Source organism: Primulina tabacum, chromosome 1 (assembly GCF_025594145.1).
Source record: "Primulina tabacum isolate GXHZ01 chromosome 1, ASM2559414v2, whole genome shotgun sequence".
In the NCBI taxonomy this organism is placed as follows: Eukaryota; Viridiplantae; Streptophyta; class Magnoliopsida; order Lamiales; family Gesneriaceae; genus Primulina; species Primulina tabacum.
The window spans coordinates 55,053,155-55,066,899 of NC_134550.1; the positions used below are offsets into that span (position 1 = coordinate 55,053,155).

Consider the following 13,745-nt stretch of genomic DNA (forward strand, 5'->3'; position numbering starts at 1 on the left):
GTAAAGCTTCTTGTTAAAGAGCATTTGTTGATCTACTGCTTTTACTTCTGTTTCGTTTAATGTACTGGAATAGTTTCTAATAAAATTTCAGTTTAAGTACTTGATATTCCCTTCTGCTTTCCTGCAAATAACTTACTGTTGGCTAAATAAGATAAATAACTGATGAATGATGAATAAAATTCAGAAGAAGAGAAGTCGTCTTGATAGCTTCTATCCAACTGGGATCCAAAAGAGCTTCTTCAATCTTCTTTGGTTCATCTTGAGCAATAAACGCAGCATGTCTGTATTCATTTATCATTTGACTTCTGGTTCTCAAAGTCGCTGCTGGATTACCAATAACCAATGATGGAGGATGAGATTTTCTCCAAATAAAAGGATTTAAAAGGATATCTTCCTGATTTGATATGTTGAGATTGTTCTCGACGGAACCAGTAGTAGGTTCTTGAGTGTCTTCTGCTGGTATTGGCAGATCTAATGTCTGTACTTCTGGTTCCACTATCGGAATTTCTGATTCTGGATTTTGAAGATCCTTGATGTTTGCTTCTACATCATCTTCACTGTCCAGTTCCAAGTGAATCATGTCTAACCTGTTACTTAAATCTGACGTGTTAGATATTTCAGGAGCACTGCTGTCTTCATCGAAGACAACATGAATCGACTCTTCAACATTAAGAGTTCTATTGTTGAAAATTCTAAAGGCTTTGCTTACAGCAGAGTAACCAAGAAATAGTCCAGCATCTGATTTTGTGTCAAATGCAGTTAAGTGATTTTTGCCATTATTTAGTACAAAACATTTGCAACCAAACACATGAAAATAAGATACGTTGGGTTTATTCCCTTTCCATATTTCATACGGAGTTTGATTGTGCCTTTTGTTGACCATAGTTCTGTTTTGCGTGTAACAAGCAGTGTTAATTGCTTCAGCCCAGAAGCGCTGAGAGATGTCTGCATCTGCTAGCATTGTTCTAGCTGCTTCTTTTAGAGTTCTATTTCTCCTCTCAGCTACTCCGTTTTGTTGAGGTGTTCTGGCAGCTGAATATTCATGATGAATCCCCTGTTCATCCAAATATAACTCAAGATTTTTGTTACTGAACTCAGTACCCCGATCACTTATGATTTTAATGATGGAAGAAGATTTTTCATTTTGAATCCTTTTCAGAAGCTTGATCAGGAGGCTACTGGTTTGATCTTTTCCTGCGAGAAATATTACCCAAGTGAATCTAGAAAAATCATCAATAACAACAAGAGTATATTTCATTCCCCCTAAGCTCATGATAGAGATTGGACCAAATAGATCCATATGCAGTAATTCCAGACATCTTGAAGTTGACTTGCTATCTTTGTTCTTGAAACTAGATCTTATCTGTTTCCCAAGCTGACAAGCAGAACAAACATGATTTTTAACAAAATTAATATCAGGTAGGCCATCAACTATATTTTGCTTTTTGAGATGATTGATTGACTTGAAATTCAGATGATTCAATTTCTTGTGCCATAGCCAGTGTTTATTACTAAGCGAGCAACTAAGCATGTAGGAGTGTTGACATGATTTGAGTTCCAAGAGACTCTGTAGGTGTTGCATTCTCTCTTTCCAGTTAATACAGTAGTTTCAGCAGAATCTCTAACTACACATGAGTGCTTCTGAAAAGCTACAGAATAACCATTATCACATAGTTGACTAATGCTAATTAGATTGTAACAAAAGTTGTCAATTAATAACACATCATTAATGGTTATGTTACCATGGATAATCTTACCTTTACCCACGGTTTTACCTTTTGAGTTGTCTCCAAAAGTTATCTTTGGTCCAGTGCAACTCATTATCTCGGAGAGTAGGTTTTTCTGTCCAGCCATGTGTCTGGAACATCCACTGTCCAGATACCATGTAGAGTTACTGATTTCTGTTTTCTTCTGCTGTTCCTGCAAACACAAATTTTAGTATCTAGTACCCAAATCTATTTGGGTCCAAGCCTTATCAGTCCTTTGGGGACCCACATTTGTACAATTTTTGTACTTTGGGTATCCATGGAAGTGTGTGCAACAAAGGGTCTGTTGTTTTTAACATTGTGCATCCTAGTATGTTGTTCTTCCCTTCTGTTTCTGTTGTACAACCTGTATCTCTTCTGAACAGGTTTAGAATTATAGTACTGGTAGTTTTTAACCTTCATAGGAGGTTGTCTTCCTGAGTTGAATCCACTCATGATTCTAGAACTCTGGTCAACTTTTTCCTTAGGTTTAACATAACCCAGACCATAGTGCATTCTTCTGTTCATCTGATTTACATTCATTTCTACTGAAACAGTAGGTACTTCTGGTTTCTGTACCACGCTGGATTTCACAAAGTGAATATACTTCCCTTTGCACATATCCAGTTTTGGCTTAGTATTTGTTTCAGAGGTGCCTTCATTATTACAAAATCCGAGACCACTCCTGTCTCCAGATTGTTTTTGTAACTCTTGCATCTTTTCCAGTGAAATAGAAGACTTGTTCCAAGCATTTACCAGCAGTGATAACTTCTGGTTTCAGAAAGCATCTTCTGGTAATCTACTTTTGTTCTTTCATTCTCCGTTTTTAATTTACTCATCTCAACTTGTAAATCATTACAGTTGTCTACTTGCAAGCAAGTTAACTTACTGTTCTGATCCTTTAAGTTCTGATTTTCGATCTTAACTTCTTCGAATGATTGAGAAAGTCTAGAATACTCTTCTACCATGTCATGTAATGCATTAACCAGATCAGTTCGTGTGAATTCGTTAGAATCAAAATCAAATACCTCTCCAGATGTCGAGGTTGAATCAGTGTTTGCCATGAGACATTTAACTTCTTCTGCATCACTGTCACTGGAATGACTTTCTGAATCAGATGACTCAGAACTGGAGTCCGCCCATTTGGATTTGCTTTCTTCAGCAATCATTGCTTTTCGATCTCTTCTGGACTTTTTGTTATTCCTCTTGTGATCCTTTCTCTTCTGGTCATCCTTCTTTGGTTTAGGACAATCAGCAATGAAGTGACCTATTTTTCCGCAGTTAAAGCATCCCGTATCACCAGATGGTGAATCTTTATTGAAGTTGCGATTGGGACCCTGATAAGTTCGATGGTTCTTTTTCATGAACCTGGAGAATTTCTTTACAAACAAGGACATAGCATCACGACTGATTTGTTCAGCAGTCTTCTCCAATGTACTGTCAATGATCACAGTAGGTAATGCTTGAGGTACAGCTGTAGCAGCAGTAGAATAGGTAGTAGCAGTAGCAGTAGCAGCAAGAGCCTTGGTAGGTAGACTTGAGGGCTCTTCTCCACTTCTTACCTCCAGTTCGAACTCGTATGCTTTCAGGTCTGCAAACAAGTCGTGCAGTTCCAACTTGTTTAGATCTTTGGACACTCTCATAGCCATTGTTTTTACATCCCATTCTCTGGGTAAGGCTCTCATCACCTTGAGAGCTATTTCTCTGTTGCTATGCTCTTTACCCAGAGCTGTTAGCTCATTTACCAAGCTACTGAATCTTTCATCGAACTCATTTAGAGTTTCACCAGCTTTCATTTTTAGATTTTCGAACTTCTGCATTGCTACAGACATTTGTTTTCTTTCGTTTGCTCATTTCCCTCACATATCTGGATGAGCTTTTCCCAAATATCTTTTGCAGTAGAACACATTTTAATCTTGCTAAAGGTATTCTTGTCGAGAGTTTTATATAATATATCCTTTGCAACATTATCAAGGTTGGCCTTCTTCTTATCTTCGCTGGTCCATTCACTTCTTGATTTTTCAACCATCTGCGGTGCATCCTCAGTAACAGCAACAGCTGTGTTAGGCTTTAATATTTTCAATGGACCATCTGTGATGACATACCACATGTCATCATCTTGTGCTGCAAGATGAGCTTGCATTCTAATCTTCCAATCATCAAAATCTTCCTTAGAGAACATAGGGATCTTGCTAAAGTGTGCCATCTGTTGTAGTTTTTCACGAACAAGAATAACCTGCTCTGATACCAATTGTTGAGGATCGAAGTTGAGTTTAGAGGGGGGGTTGAATAAACTCTACTCGTTTTTCCTTTCTTTTGATGAGGTACTAAAATCCTGTTAGAGATAGTAGTTTATCTTGTTGCGTATACCTTAACCTAAATTACAATTATAGGTGCTGAAACAATCCGATGAAGTAAGTGAAAGACAATAATAACAATAGGCAGTAGTTGTTTATGGAAGTTCGAAGATGAAATCTTCTACGTCTCCCCTTCTCCTGTTTCCAGAAGGTATAACTAAAAGATTTTGGATATTACAGTACAACTCTTGTACACATCCACTTCAGAAGGACTTACACATTTGCCTACTGAAACTCTTAGTTACTCGACTCAAAAAAAACGTGATACAAAAGGTTCTGAAAAGACTCTTTTTAGATTACAAGCTCTTCCTGATAAAGTATAAGTGTTGTAAAAGATTGTGAAGAGTGTAAGAATCAGTAGCACAAGATGATCTTCAAAAGATCAGATATTTGCTATGAAGCGTGTGCTACTTTTCTTTGTGTTGAACTCAAAGTTATCAAGGAATTTCGAGGTTGTCTCGTTGAGTGAAATAGCGTTGATCCTTGAAAAGATATTATGCGTAGAGTTCTATGTCTGTAAGGCTTTGTTCCATGTATATATAAGCGACTGAGTTCAACGTTTATGATCAGAAGATGTCTTCAGATTTCTGATAGAGTCAGCTTTATTACCAAAAAAAAGGTTCCTGCAGAAAAGCTATAAAACAATCAGTCATGTTTTATACTAAACTCGGTAGAGTGAATTAAATGACTCCGTATAGTATTTAATGCTGCAATTAATACTAGTACTTGGTAACTTTAACGGTAACATTTAAGGTAGTCACGTTAGGCAACATCTTCTACTGCTTTTGTTTTACTAGACCAGTAGCTTCTGATTTTCTTTTTGTCTACTGTTTTCTTAAAGAGTGTTACTGGTCTGCTGGTTTTTATTTTCATCGCCACAATTAATTCATGTCTATCACCGACAAATATAAAGATGACACACACACACACACACACATATATATATATCTAACTTTTGCTATATTTGGAAAGTTTTTGTCAAAAATAAAATGATTTAAAAGCTAAAAAGAAATGCTTATCATTATTATTGTATTAACCTACCACATTAATATTTAAAAATAAATAAGAAATAAATGCACAATTAAATGTAAAGTTTTCTCAAATTTTTTTAATTCAAATTTGAATTCGATGTATTTTGAAAATAAAAATTACATTTAAATATTTGTATTGATTATATCATTTTATTTAATTTTGATTAGTGTTATTTATATATATATAAATATATATAATCTTAACACTCTTTATATTTAACACTCTTTATCATATTAAATAAATTTTTTTATATAATATTACATTTTTCAATTTTTTTAATGCGTAAAATTGATATTATTATTATTATTATGTATCTTGATTAGAACTTTAATATAAATATTTTTAACATGTCTTCAAAAATAATTAAAAATTTAATCAAAGTTTATTCATCTAATAAGTGACAACTTTTTTGACTTTTTAAAAAATAATTATTTATTGTTTAAAATTTCTATAAACAAAGTAATATCTAATTTTTCAATATTTTTTTCTATTTTTTTAATTAATAACAGTTCTATACAATCAATATAAAAAGCCTATCTAACTATATTAAATTATTATCCTCAATTAAGCGTCTATGTAATGACATAAATATTTTTAATATAATAATTTTTTATAATAATCTTTAAAATTTAAATATATTCTTTTATATTGATAAGTTTAAATAACTATCTGATAAGCCCAAATTTTATAGAGATTTTAGAGATTTAATTTTATAATATTTATGCTTATCTTTTTATTATTCCTAATTTTGTATTTATCTGCATTAATTTTATAATATTTGTAGATTTGAATAAAAAATGAAAATGCTTAATTTGGGAGATAAAAGAATTTTACAAAAATTCAAAGGAAACAAAATATCAAAAGAAATAAAATAAAATATTGTTATGTTTTATTATTTTGAGAATACTGAAATTTTGGAAGAAAATATATATGCGGATATGACAAAGAGGAAGCCTCAAAAGTGAAAGATATCAACAATGTTTAAACATGAGATGTGCTTCAAGGAGTTAGAAGATTAGGCCCCATTAAGAAATATAAAAGACAACATATGTGAGAAGCAAGGAGGAGGGCGCAAAAAGAGGAGAAAAAAAAAAAAACAGCGCAGAAGAGGCGTGATGAGTAGAGCAGAACAGAGGAGGAGAGGAAAAGAGAAGGCAGGATGAGGAAGTGAATAGCAGAGAATGATAAAAGAAGACGGAAGTGCAGAAGGGAGGAATAAAAGGCTACAATAAAGACAACAAAAGACTGCACATAGAACATCTACACGGAGGAAGATAGAAGGCAAAAGCATGAGGAATTCCTCAACACATGCCAAAAATTAGTAAGAATTCCTCTTATTCCTTCTTTATTTTGTTTTCTTCTATGAAATTAAATCTGAGTTTTCGCTTTTGTTTTAAATTCATGAAATAATTTTATTTAGATTAAGACCACTATATGGTCAAACAATACTTTGTTAATATTTGGTTTCTTTTCAATATTTTATTTTTCTTAATTTTAATTATTGATTGATGTTGGTTTAATATTTCTTGTTAATAACCTGATCAACAATTTACATGTTTGTTGATTAATTACAAATCAGAAGATGATTGATTAAATATGACAACAAAGACGTCATCAACACATAAATAAAATGACTAGAATTAGTATTCGATTTCAGTGTGCGGTTTTAACTGAAAACTGAAATTTCGCGAAGATTTAACGCATTTAAATCTAATTAAATTCAATTAGAAATAATTGGACTGTTAGATTTAAATAGATTTATTAACTCGATGAATCGTTTAATAAATAAATTCGGATTTCACCGTGATTGTCTATAATTAAATAATTAATTGATTTTAACGCGTGTCAACATAGTAGAGTGTGGTACCATTGTGTGTCTTAGTTCTTTGTTTGAAGTTGAATACTTCTTTAATCTTTGAATCAGTCATTTTTAGTTGAAATTATTTTATTTAATAGTTTATATTAATAATCCATGTATCATCTTTTTATTTATGTTGTTTAACTTAAATTAATTGATATAAATTTTAGTAATTAAATTTTCTGCCATTTTCCAAAACTTAAAAACAACAGGTTATTTATCTTTTTCAAATTTCAATATCTACGCGTCAATCAAGAAATTTTTAAAACTAATTTGGATCTTTTTAAAAAAAAGATGTAAACAACATGATCATAGGTCAAAAAGAAAAAAAAAAAGAATGAAAAACAAAACAAGATCAAAGTTATAGAAACTTTCCATCATTTAATTAAAAATTTGTCCAGCGCCACCACCGTTCTGAGGAATTGTTTGAGGAAGAGGGAAAAAAGAGCTCGTCGCTCATGAATTTAGGCTTGTAAACATGGTAGGCTACAAGTGCATGGCGGAACGCGAACAGTCCGTTCATATGACTTTTGACATTGATCACATTTTTTTTAATGATCTACGATATGTTTCCACACAGTATCGATGACTACCACCACCCCAGAAATATTTCTGCTCGACATCTTTTTCGAGTCTTCGCTATTTAGCATCTTATTCACTAGTGCCTTCTATTCGTTAAACAAGTCACTGAGGTTGGTTTTGAAAAGCCATTATGGGATCGAAGTCGTCTAGGTCTGTAGGATTCTTGGTTTGTAGGATTTTCAACTTTATTTTTTGGCCGTTTCAGCTTGTTGAAAAGTATATTTGGACACGTTACCAAATGCAGAAAATGCGTTGGTCCACCACCATCGTCACATTGTGTGTTAGTTAAAAGGGAGATCGAAATATTAAAGTTGATGGCATTAGGAAGATATTTTCTCTTTGATATATATGACAACAAATGGATACCCTAGTCTATAATTCCACCCTATCCAAAAGATTTTACGTTTGAGAAACCGCATATTAAATGAAGAAAGCATAATCTCTCGTGGACCATTGTCCACATGAGAGTATAGAAATATCGAAATCAGTTCAAATAAATGTCTATTATAAGAGATTCTCCACCACAAAATCCAAATATCAAGATTAATGATATTCATCACTAGCATCATCCACATGAATTCAAAAATGTACATCTTATTACAAGAACCCGTTACTCAAAGCACTCAGTCAAAAGATTTTAAAAAAACATTATCACATCAACTTTTTGCTCACAAATTGACAATCCATGTTGACAGACCGTTTGGACGATGTCAAATTTGCTCACAAATTGACAATCCATGTTAACATATTCGTTGTACTTTGCTCAATTGCTCACAGATGAAGAGCATGCCAAATCTTTGCAACTTCAAAAGTCATGTCTGGTAAAAGTTTGCAATCAGAAATACAGCAAACAACATTGTTTTGGCGAAACAAAATAAGGCCTTGAAGATGGTATATATCTATACGGCAAAGTTTCACATCAGAGAAATACTAAAATGAATAAAGTCATGTAGACTTGGCCTCGTTCTTCTCAGTGTTCCCCTCTAGTTCTCTTCTTAGCTGCAAGGAGAAATCATCATTTAGATCATCATCATCCCAATCATCTTCCCATTGCTGCAGCGCTTCTTTGCCTTCTTCTTTGTCCTCCAAATCTAAAAAATTCATTGCCACGGGCATATAAACAGAAATACACAAAATAGTACAAGATGAATTCTGAGTCTCATTCAAAAAACTAAGTTGGAGTCTCCATGATTGAGTCCCAACTTCCACACGCCCATTACTTCAATATTCCACTAAAAGAAGGGTTGAGAAGGGTTGAGAAGAAAGCTAGAAGAAAAAAGACCACCGAGCAAACATCAATTAACCGCCAATTCCTTATACAATCTAGTTACAGAAATTATCACCTCAGTACAAATAAAGAGTAGTAAAAAACTGAACAAAAAAATACCAATCATCGAAGTATGATTTTGTTCTATTTCCATAAATACAAGAGAAAAAAAGAGTTGACCATGGTGATTCGCTATTCATTCATCTTATTTGTCAGATAGTTCAAATAAGAACCAAGTCAATGAAAACATATGAGCTGACAATTCATACATGACCATATCATTAACTTTTGCCATTATGCTAAGCATCCCTAAAATTTCATATAAACGTCCAATGTGGTAAATGAATCCTGATCATCAATGGACAATGACAGTAAAACCTAATGAAGGGATTGACATATTGGTTGTAGGACTGAAATAAAGGCAAGGATAGGATGACAGGGAATGACTTGGCCAGTCTGTTCAAGGCCCAGGAGCAGACATAAGTTGGAGTTGGATCGTGAACATGAATGTCCTTTTCGAATGAATGGTATGAAAAAGGTCGTTGGACAAGAAATGAATTAGATGCAACTCCAGATCATTGCTTTTGCCATCTTCTTTTTACCTAAAATCGTCACTATGCACCTGTTTCATTTTATTCTGAAGTTACCACAAATGTTGAGACTTGTGACACCAGGAAAGCTTTACAACCGGTAAATACTTTACAAAATCTGCGAGCCATCGATCACAAATAAATGTATTAAATGCTAATTGATGAAGCTCTAGCAGCTCGCCATTATTAAGATATGTGCCTTCAACAAATCTTATCTTTATCTTTCAACATTTGCTTGCATCTGTCGATGAAACATTTATCCTTAACATGCCTCGAGGACTACACACCACCTCAGAACCAATTCTCAAAGTTAACAAGTACGAAGTACCCATCCAACAGCCTATTTTCTCACCGTATGCAATAAAAAACTCTCATCTCCCAGAAACATAAGCAAGCAAACTAAATAAAACAAATGCAGAATCATAGTTGTCAATAGCGAGCGTAGCGCTCGCATTGCACGTAGCGACGCGAAGCGAAGCTCCATGGATACGGGACGCTATGCGCACTGCACTTCAAAGTAGCGATCACTATTGTCGCTATTATCGCGATAGCGTTTGAGGCGATAGCGTAAAGCAAAGCTATATAACATTTTTTTTAAAAAGTAACGCATGTTTTGTAGGCTCATTTTGCACAATTTTTAGGCACAATTCTATTTCGATTCAACTCTGCTTCTCCTCTTCTGTTTCAATCTTCTCTGCTTCTCCCAATCAACCATAACATAAACCCTACAATTCTCCACTGCTTCTCCTCTTCTTTTGCTCGTAGCTCGCCGGACTTCGGGTTGTCGGCCGCCAAATTTATATAAATAAATGCAGCTTCATTCCAAGAAAATGAATAGATTGGAGCAAAAACACCTGAATGATTTGATGTGCATTAAGTACAACAGAGCTCTGAGACGTAGATGCGATAGTCGTGATACCATCGATCCTATAATAATGAGTGAAATAGATGATGACAATGAATGGTTGTTAATGATGGTGATGATTTGAGTTGGCAAGATGTTACAGATGTTGTTGGAGTAGATGAAGCTCCTTATACATTGAAGAAATCCAAAAGGGCCTCGAAGGCAACCCATACATCTACGCGGGCCTCAAAGGCGACCGCATCTACACCTATAGAAAGCTCGAAGGCGGCCACATCTAGATCTAGAGGGAAAGACCAATAAAAACATTTACCACACTTAATCTTGCAGATAAAGATGATGAATTCGACTTTGATGAAGAAAGTGAAGAAAATGATGTTGAGCGTTATGCAATTTCAAATAAAGAAGATGGTCTCGATCTTGATGAAGAAAATGAATTTAGATTATGTTTTTCTAGTTTTAGAATTGAGGTTTTATAAGTTTTAAACTTATATATTTGTTACTTAAGCATGAACTGTTGAATTTATGTTACTGTATGCTATATATTATATATTTACATACTTGTGACGCATTACTTTCAAATAGTCCTCGCTACGCTATTCGCTATGTGTTATAGCCACGGGAAACCTTTGCGCTACGCGGCGCTACACATGATTTTCCATTGACAACTATGTCCATAATCAAATAACGTGTATAGGATAGAGAAATCAATTTTGCATACTTTGGACAAATCTCAACCTACGAAACAAGTTTCAATCACGAGAACGCCAGCCATCAACAAATTGAAAAGAAAACATTCAAAACTGTCAAACCCAACTATAAAATATGCCATATCAAATAAAAGATTGTAAAACCCTTATGAATACATAAAATATAGGGAAAGGATTAGAATTTTACCGTAATCAATTTCAAACTCCTCAAACTCGTCATCGTCTTCAAATAGATCAATTTTCGCTTCTTCTGTTGTTGGCTTTGGTTGTTCAGTCGACATTCCTACTCTGTGTAATGTATAAAAACTTCTGTATCCCAACACATAACATCATTTGAAGCAAGTCTCTACCAAAAAACAGAAACATATATTTACAGCATCCACATGTATTCAACGCATAGTACACAAAATAAATCAAAAAGTTCAGTTCAAAACCTATTCCGAAACCTAGCTTGTCGTGGTCATTATCATGTTGTTTGCAAATTCACAGATACTAGAGAACCTGAGAAATACGAAAGGAATCAACTTACCAGATGACACCGCAGATTTGGATATAGCTTTTCTAACCATTGAGGGGAAATTTAGTTGGAACTCGTGCTTTAGGGATGTGATAACAGAAGCACAAATAACATCATATAGCAGCATGATCGCACCATGTACTAGATTATGGAGTGATTATGAAACGAAATGCATAGATAATTAATCAAACGTAAAAAAAAATTGTTGTATTTGATGTAAATTATTAAGAAAAACATATTTGTGTATTGTATTTGGTGTAAATTATTAAGAAATCCTATTTGTGTAGTGGTATAAAACTATCCCAACATCGGAGATATTACAACTAAGAACACAAAGGAACAGAGGGTGTGGAAATTTCCATTCATAAAGAATTTTTGTTCTATGTCCCGTATTTACAGTACTTACCTATATAAAGGATAAATACAGTTACTTGAGGTTAAGATATTTACTTTCCTAACTATTGACTAATTACCAATTAAGTGTAAAACTCCCCCTCAAGGTGGGGATTCTTCTATCTTGCACATAAATTTTAGCATCAAGTTGTGTGCACAACGGCAATCCTAACCTCATAATCTTGCCCACTAAATCCAACTTGTGCAATTCGAAATCAAACATTATTTTTCAATACGGAATCCAGAGTCCAACAGTAGACCGTGGAAGTGGAATTGAAAACCGCAAAAGAAAATCTTACTCTAGGCGGTAGTTGCGATGAAAATCGGGAGACAAGAACAGCCGATTTAGAAGAAAAATATAAGAAATGGATTTGAAATGATGGGGTGAGAAGAGGCATTTCAAATCTGCTGAAATTAGTAATGGGCCATATCTGCTGATTTCAAATACCAAATCCCTTTGTCCCCAAATCCAAATCAGCCAAATGAACTAATCCAAACGCAACCAAAGATTAATGGACGAGTATGATAGATACAGAGATTTACACGTATAATAGAGGTGCGCTCCGTAGCTAAAAAGTGGCGAGCTTGAATGTAGTGCGTAAAGGGTTAGTTCCTCTACTACACTCTTTCACTGGAAAAATAGAACATGGTTCTCAAAACAATAAAAGGAACATGATTAGGGTTCAAGTTCATCAAATTGAAGATGGGGCGGGGCGCAGCCAGGCGCCGGATTAGGCTCCGCAGCAAATTTCTTTGTCGTGTAAAACAGGACAGAAATTTCTGTTCAATCCGAAAAAAAATCGTTCCACTTTTTTCTTGTTTTCGATCCAAATCTGGAATATATTTCATTGCTCCAATAAATTCACCAAACCCCGCATGCATCTACATTAGTCTTATTAGAAAATTATGGATCACAAGTTATCGTTTTCAATACAACAAGGATCGAAGACGGAGAAATAATGCATAAATAGAAACGAAGAATATCTTAGCTTACAATTTCGGTGCTGCTTCCGAGCGCCGCTGCTTTTGATTAAGAGAGACTGTGAAGTGAAATCAAAGGTGGTACGGAGATGGGTGATTAAGCAGAGGCCACTAGTCACCAAAAAACGCCCAATCCTGCTTAGCCCGTTTGACAGGGTATGTTTTCTCGGGCCCGAATTATGCTACAATCACATTTTGATATAATAGAACATTGGCTCGAGCTTTATAAACATATCAAACTCAAAAATTTAAAAATTCGACTCGACTCGACTCGATTATAAACCGATAACTTTAAATATGACGAGTGGACATGGTTGTTACATATAAACTATAATATTTGGGCTCGGTTTGAAGGACTACAATTATCCCATTGGATTCACATGCATTTAAAATCATCGCATTACATTTTCATTTAAAAAAAAAAAATCATATTTAAATATATAATCGTTGATGCCAATATTATTTCAACTCGAACTCATACCCTTTCTTTATTAGAAAATTTTAGAGCACTATAACAGTGCTTATACCACAATTAAACGAATACTTTTTAAGACTGAAAAAAATGTTCAAATAATACTTAAATAGTATTTGTGTTCACAACTAATTTAAGAAAGAAATTATGAAATTTTTCTATAATTTTTTTTTTCAAATTAAACAAAATACACAAACACTTTTTCAAAACATTACCCTAACATAAGATTAGTTCAAGATAACTTTAAAATATTTGAATAATTTTTTTTGGATGTTGAAAGAAACACAAATAAACATATAAAATTAGCTAAAAAGAAGCATATAAACCAAATTTATGAATCAATCAATCAATTATGCTATCGTGGGTTCGTGGTACCAAA

At 33.9% G+C, this 13,745-nt stretch overlaps 1 protein-coding gene across 4 annotated transcripts; it reads right to left on the bottom strand.

Moving 5' to 3' along the window:
- Positions 1 to 8,378: 8,378 nt before the first annotated feature.
- On the bottom strand, positions 8,379 to 13,079 carry LOC142551141 (protein DELETION OF SUV3 SUPPRESSOR 1(I)-like). Of its 4 annotated transcripts, XM_075660214.1 has the most exons (4): positions 12,908 to 13,077; positions 11,533 to 11,661; positions 11,191 to 11,291; positions 8,379 to 8,665 (listed from the first exon to the last, which is right to left on the bottom strand). In XM_075660214.1, the coding sequence occupies exons 3-4, from the start codon at positions 11,282 to 11,284 to the stop codon at positions 8,520 to 8,522; spliced, it is 240 nt and encodes a 79-aa protein (XP_075516329.1). In that variant the 5' UTR covers positions 11,285 to 11,291; positions 11,533 to 11,661; positions 12,908 to 13,077; the 3' UTR covers positions 8,379 to 8,519. The 4 variants fall into 4 exon arrangements, with proteins under 4 accessions (XP_075516329.1, XP_075516321.1, XP_075516343.1 ...); XM_075660206.1 differs by lacking the exon at positions 11,533 to 11,661 and having other exon boundaries at positions 12,908 to 13,079; XM_075660228.1 differs by lacking the exon at positions 11,533 to 11,661 and having other exon boundaries at positions 11,191 to 11,349.
- Positions 13,080 to 13,745: the final 666 nt, after the last annotated feature.

Bases quoted from the DNA above. Each gene is read 5' to 3' on its own strand.
- LOC142551141 (XM_075660206.1), bottom strand. From the start codon at position 11,284: ATGTCGACTGAACAACCAAAGCCAACAACAGAAGAAGCGAAAATTGAT. The intron at 8,666-11,190 runs GTAAAATTCTAA...TGAATTTTTTAG, and splicing joins GGAGTTTGAAATTGATTACG to ATTTGGAGGACAAAGAAGAA.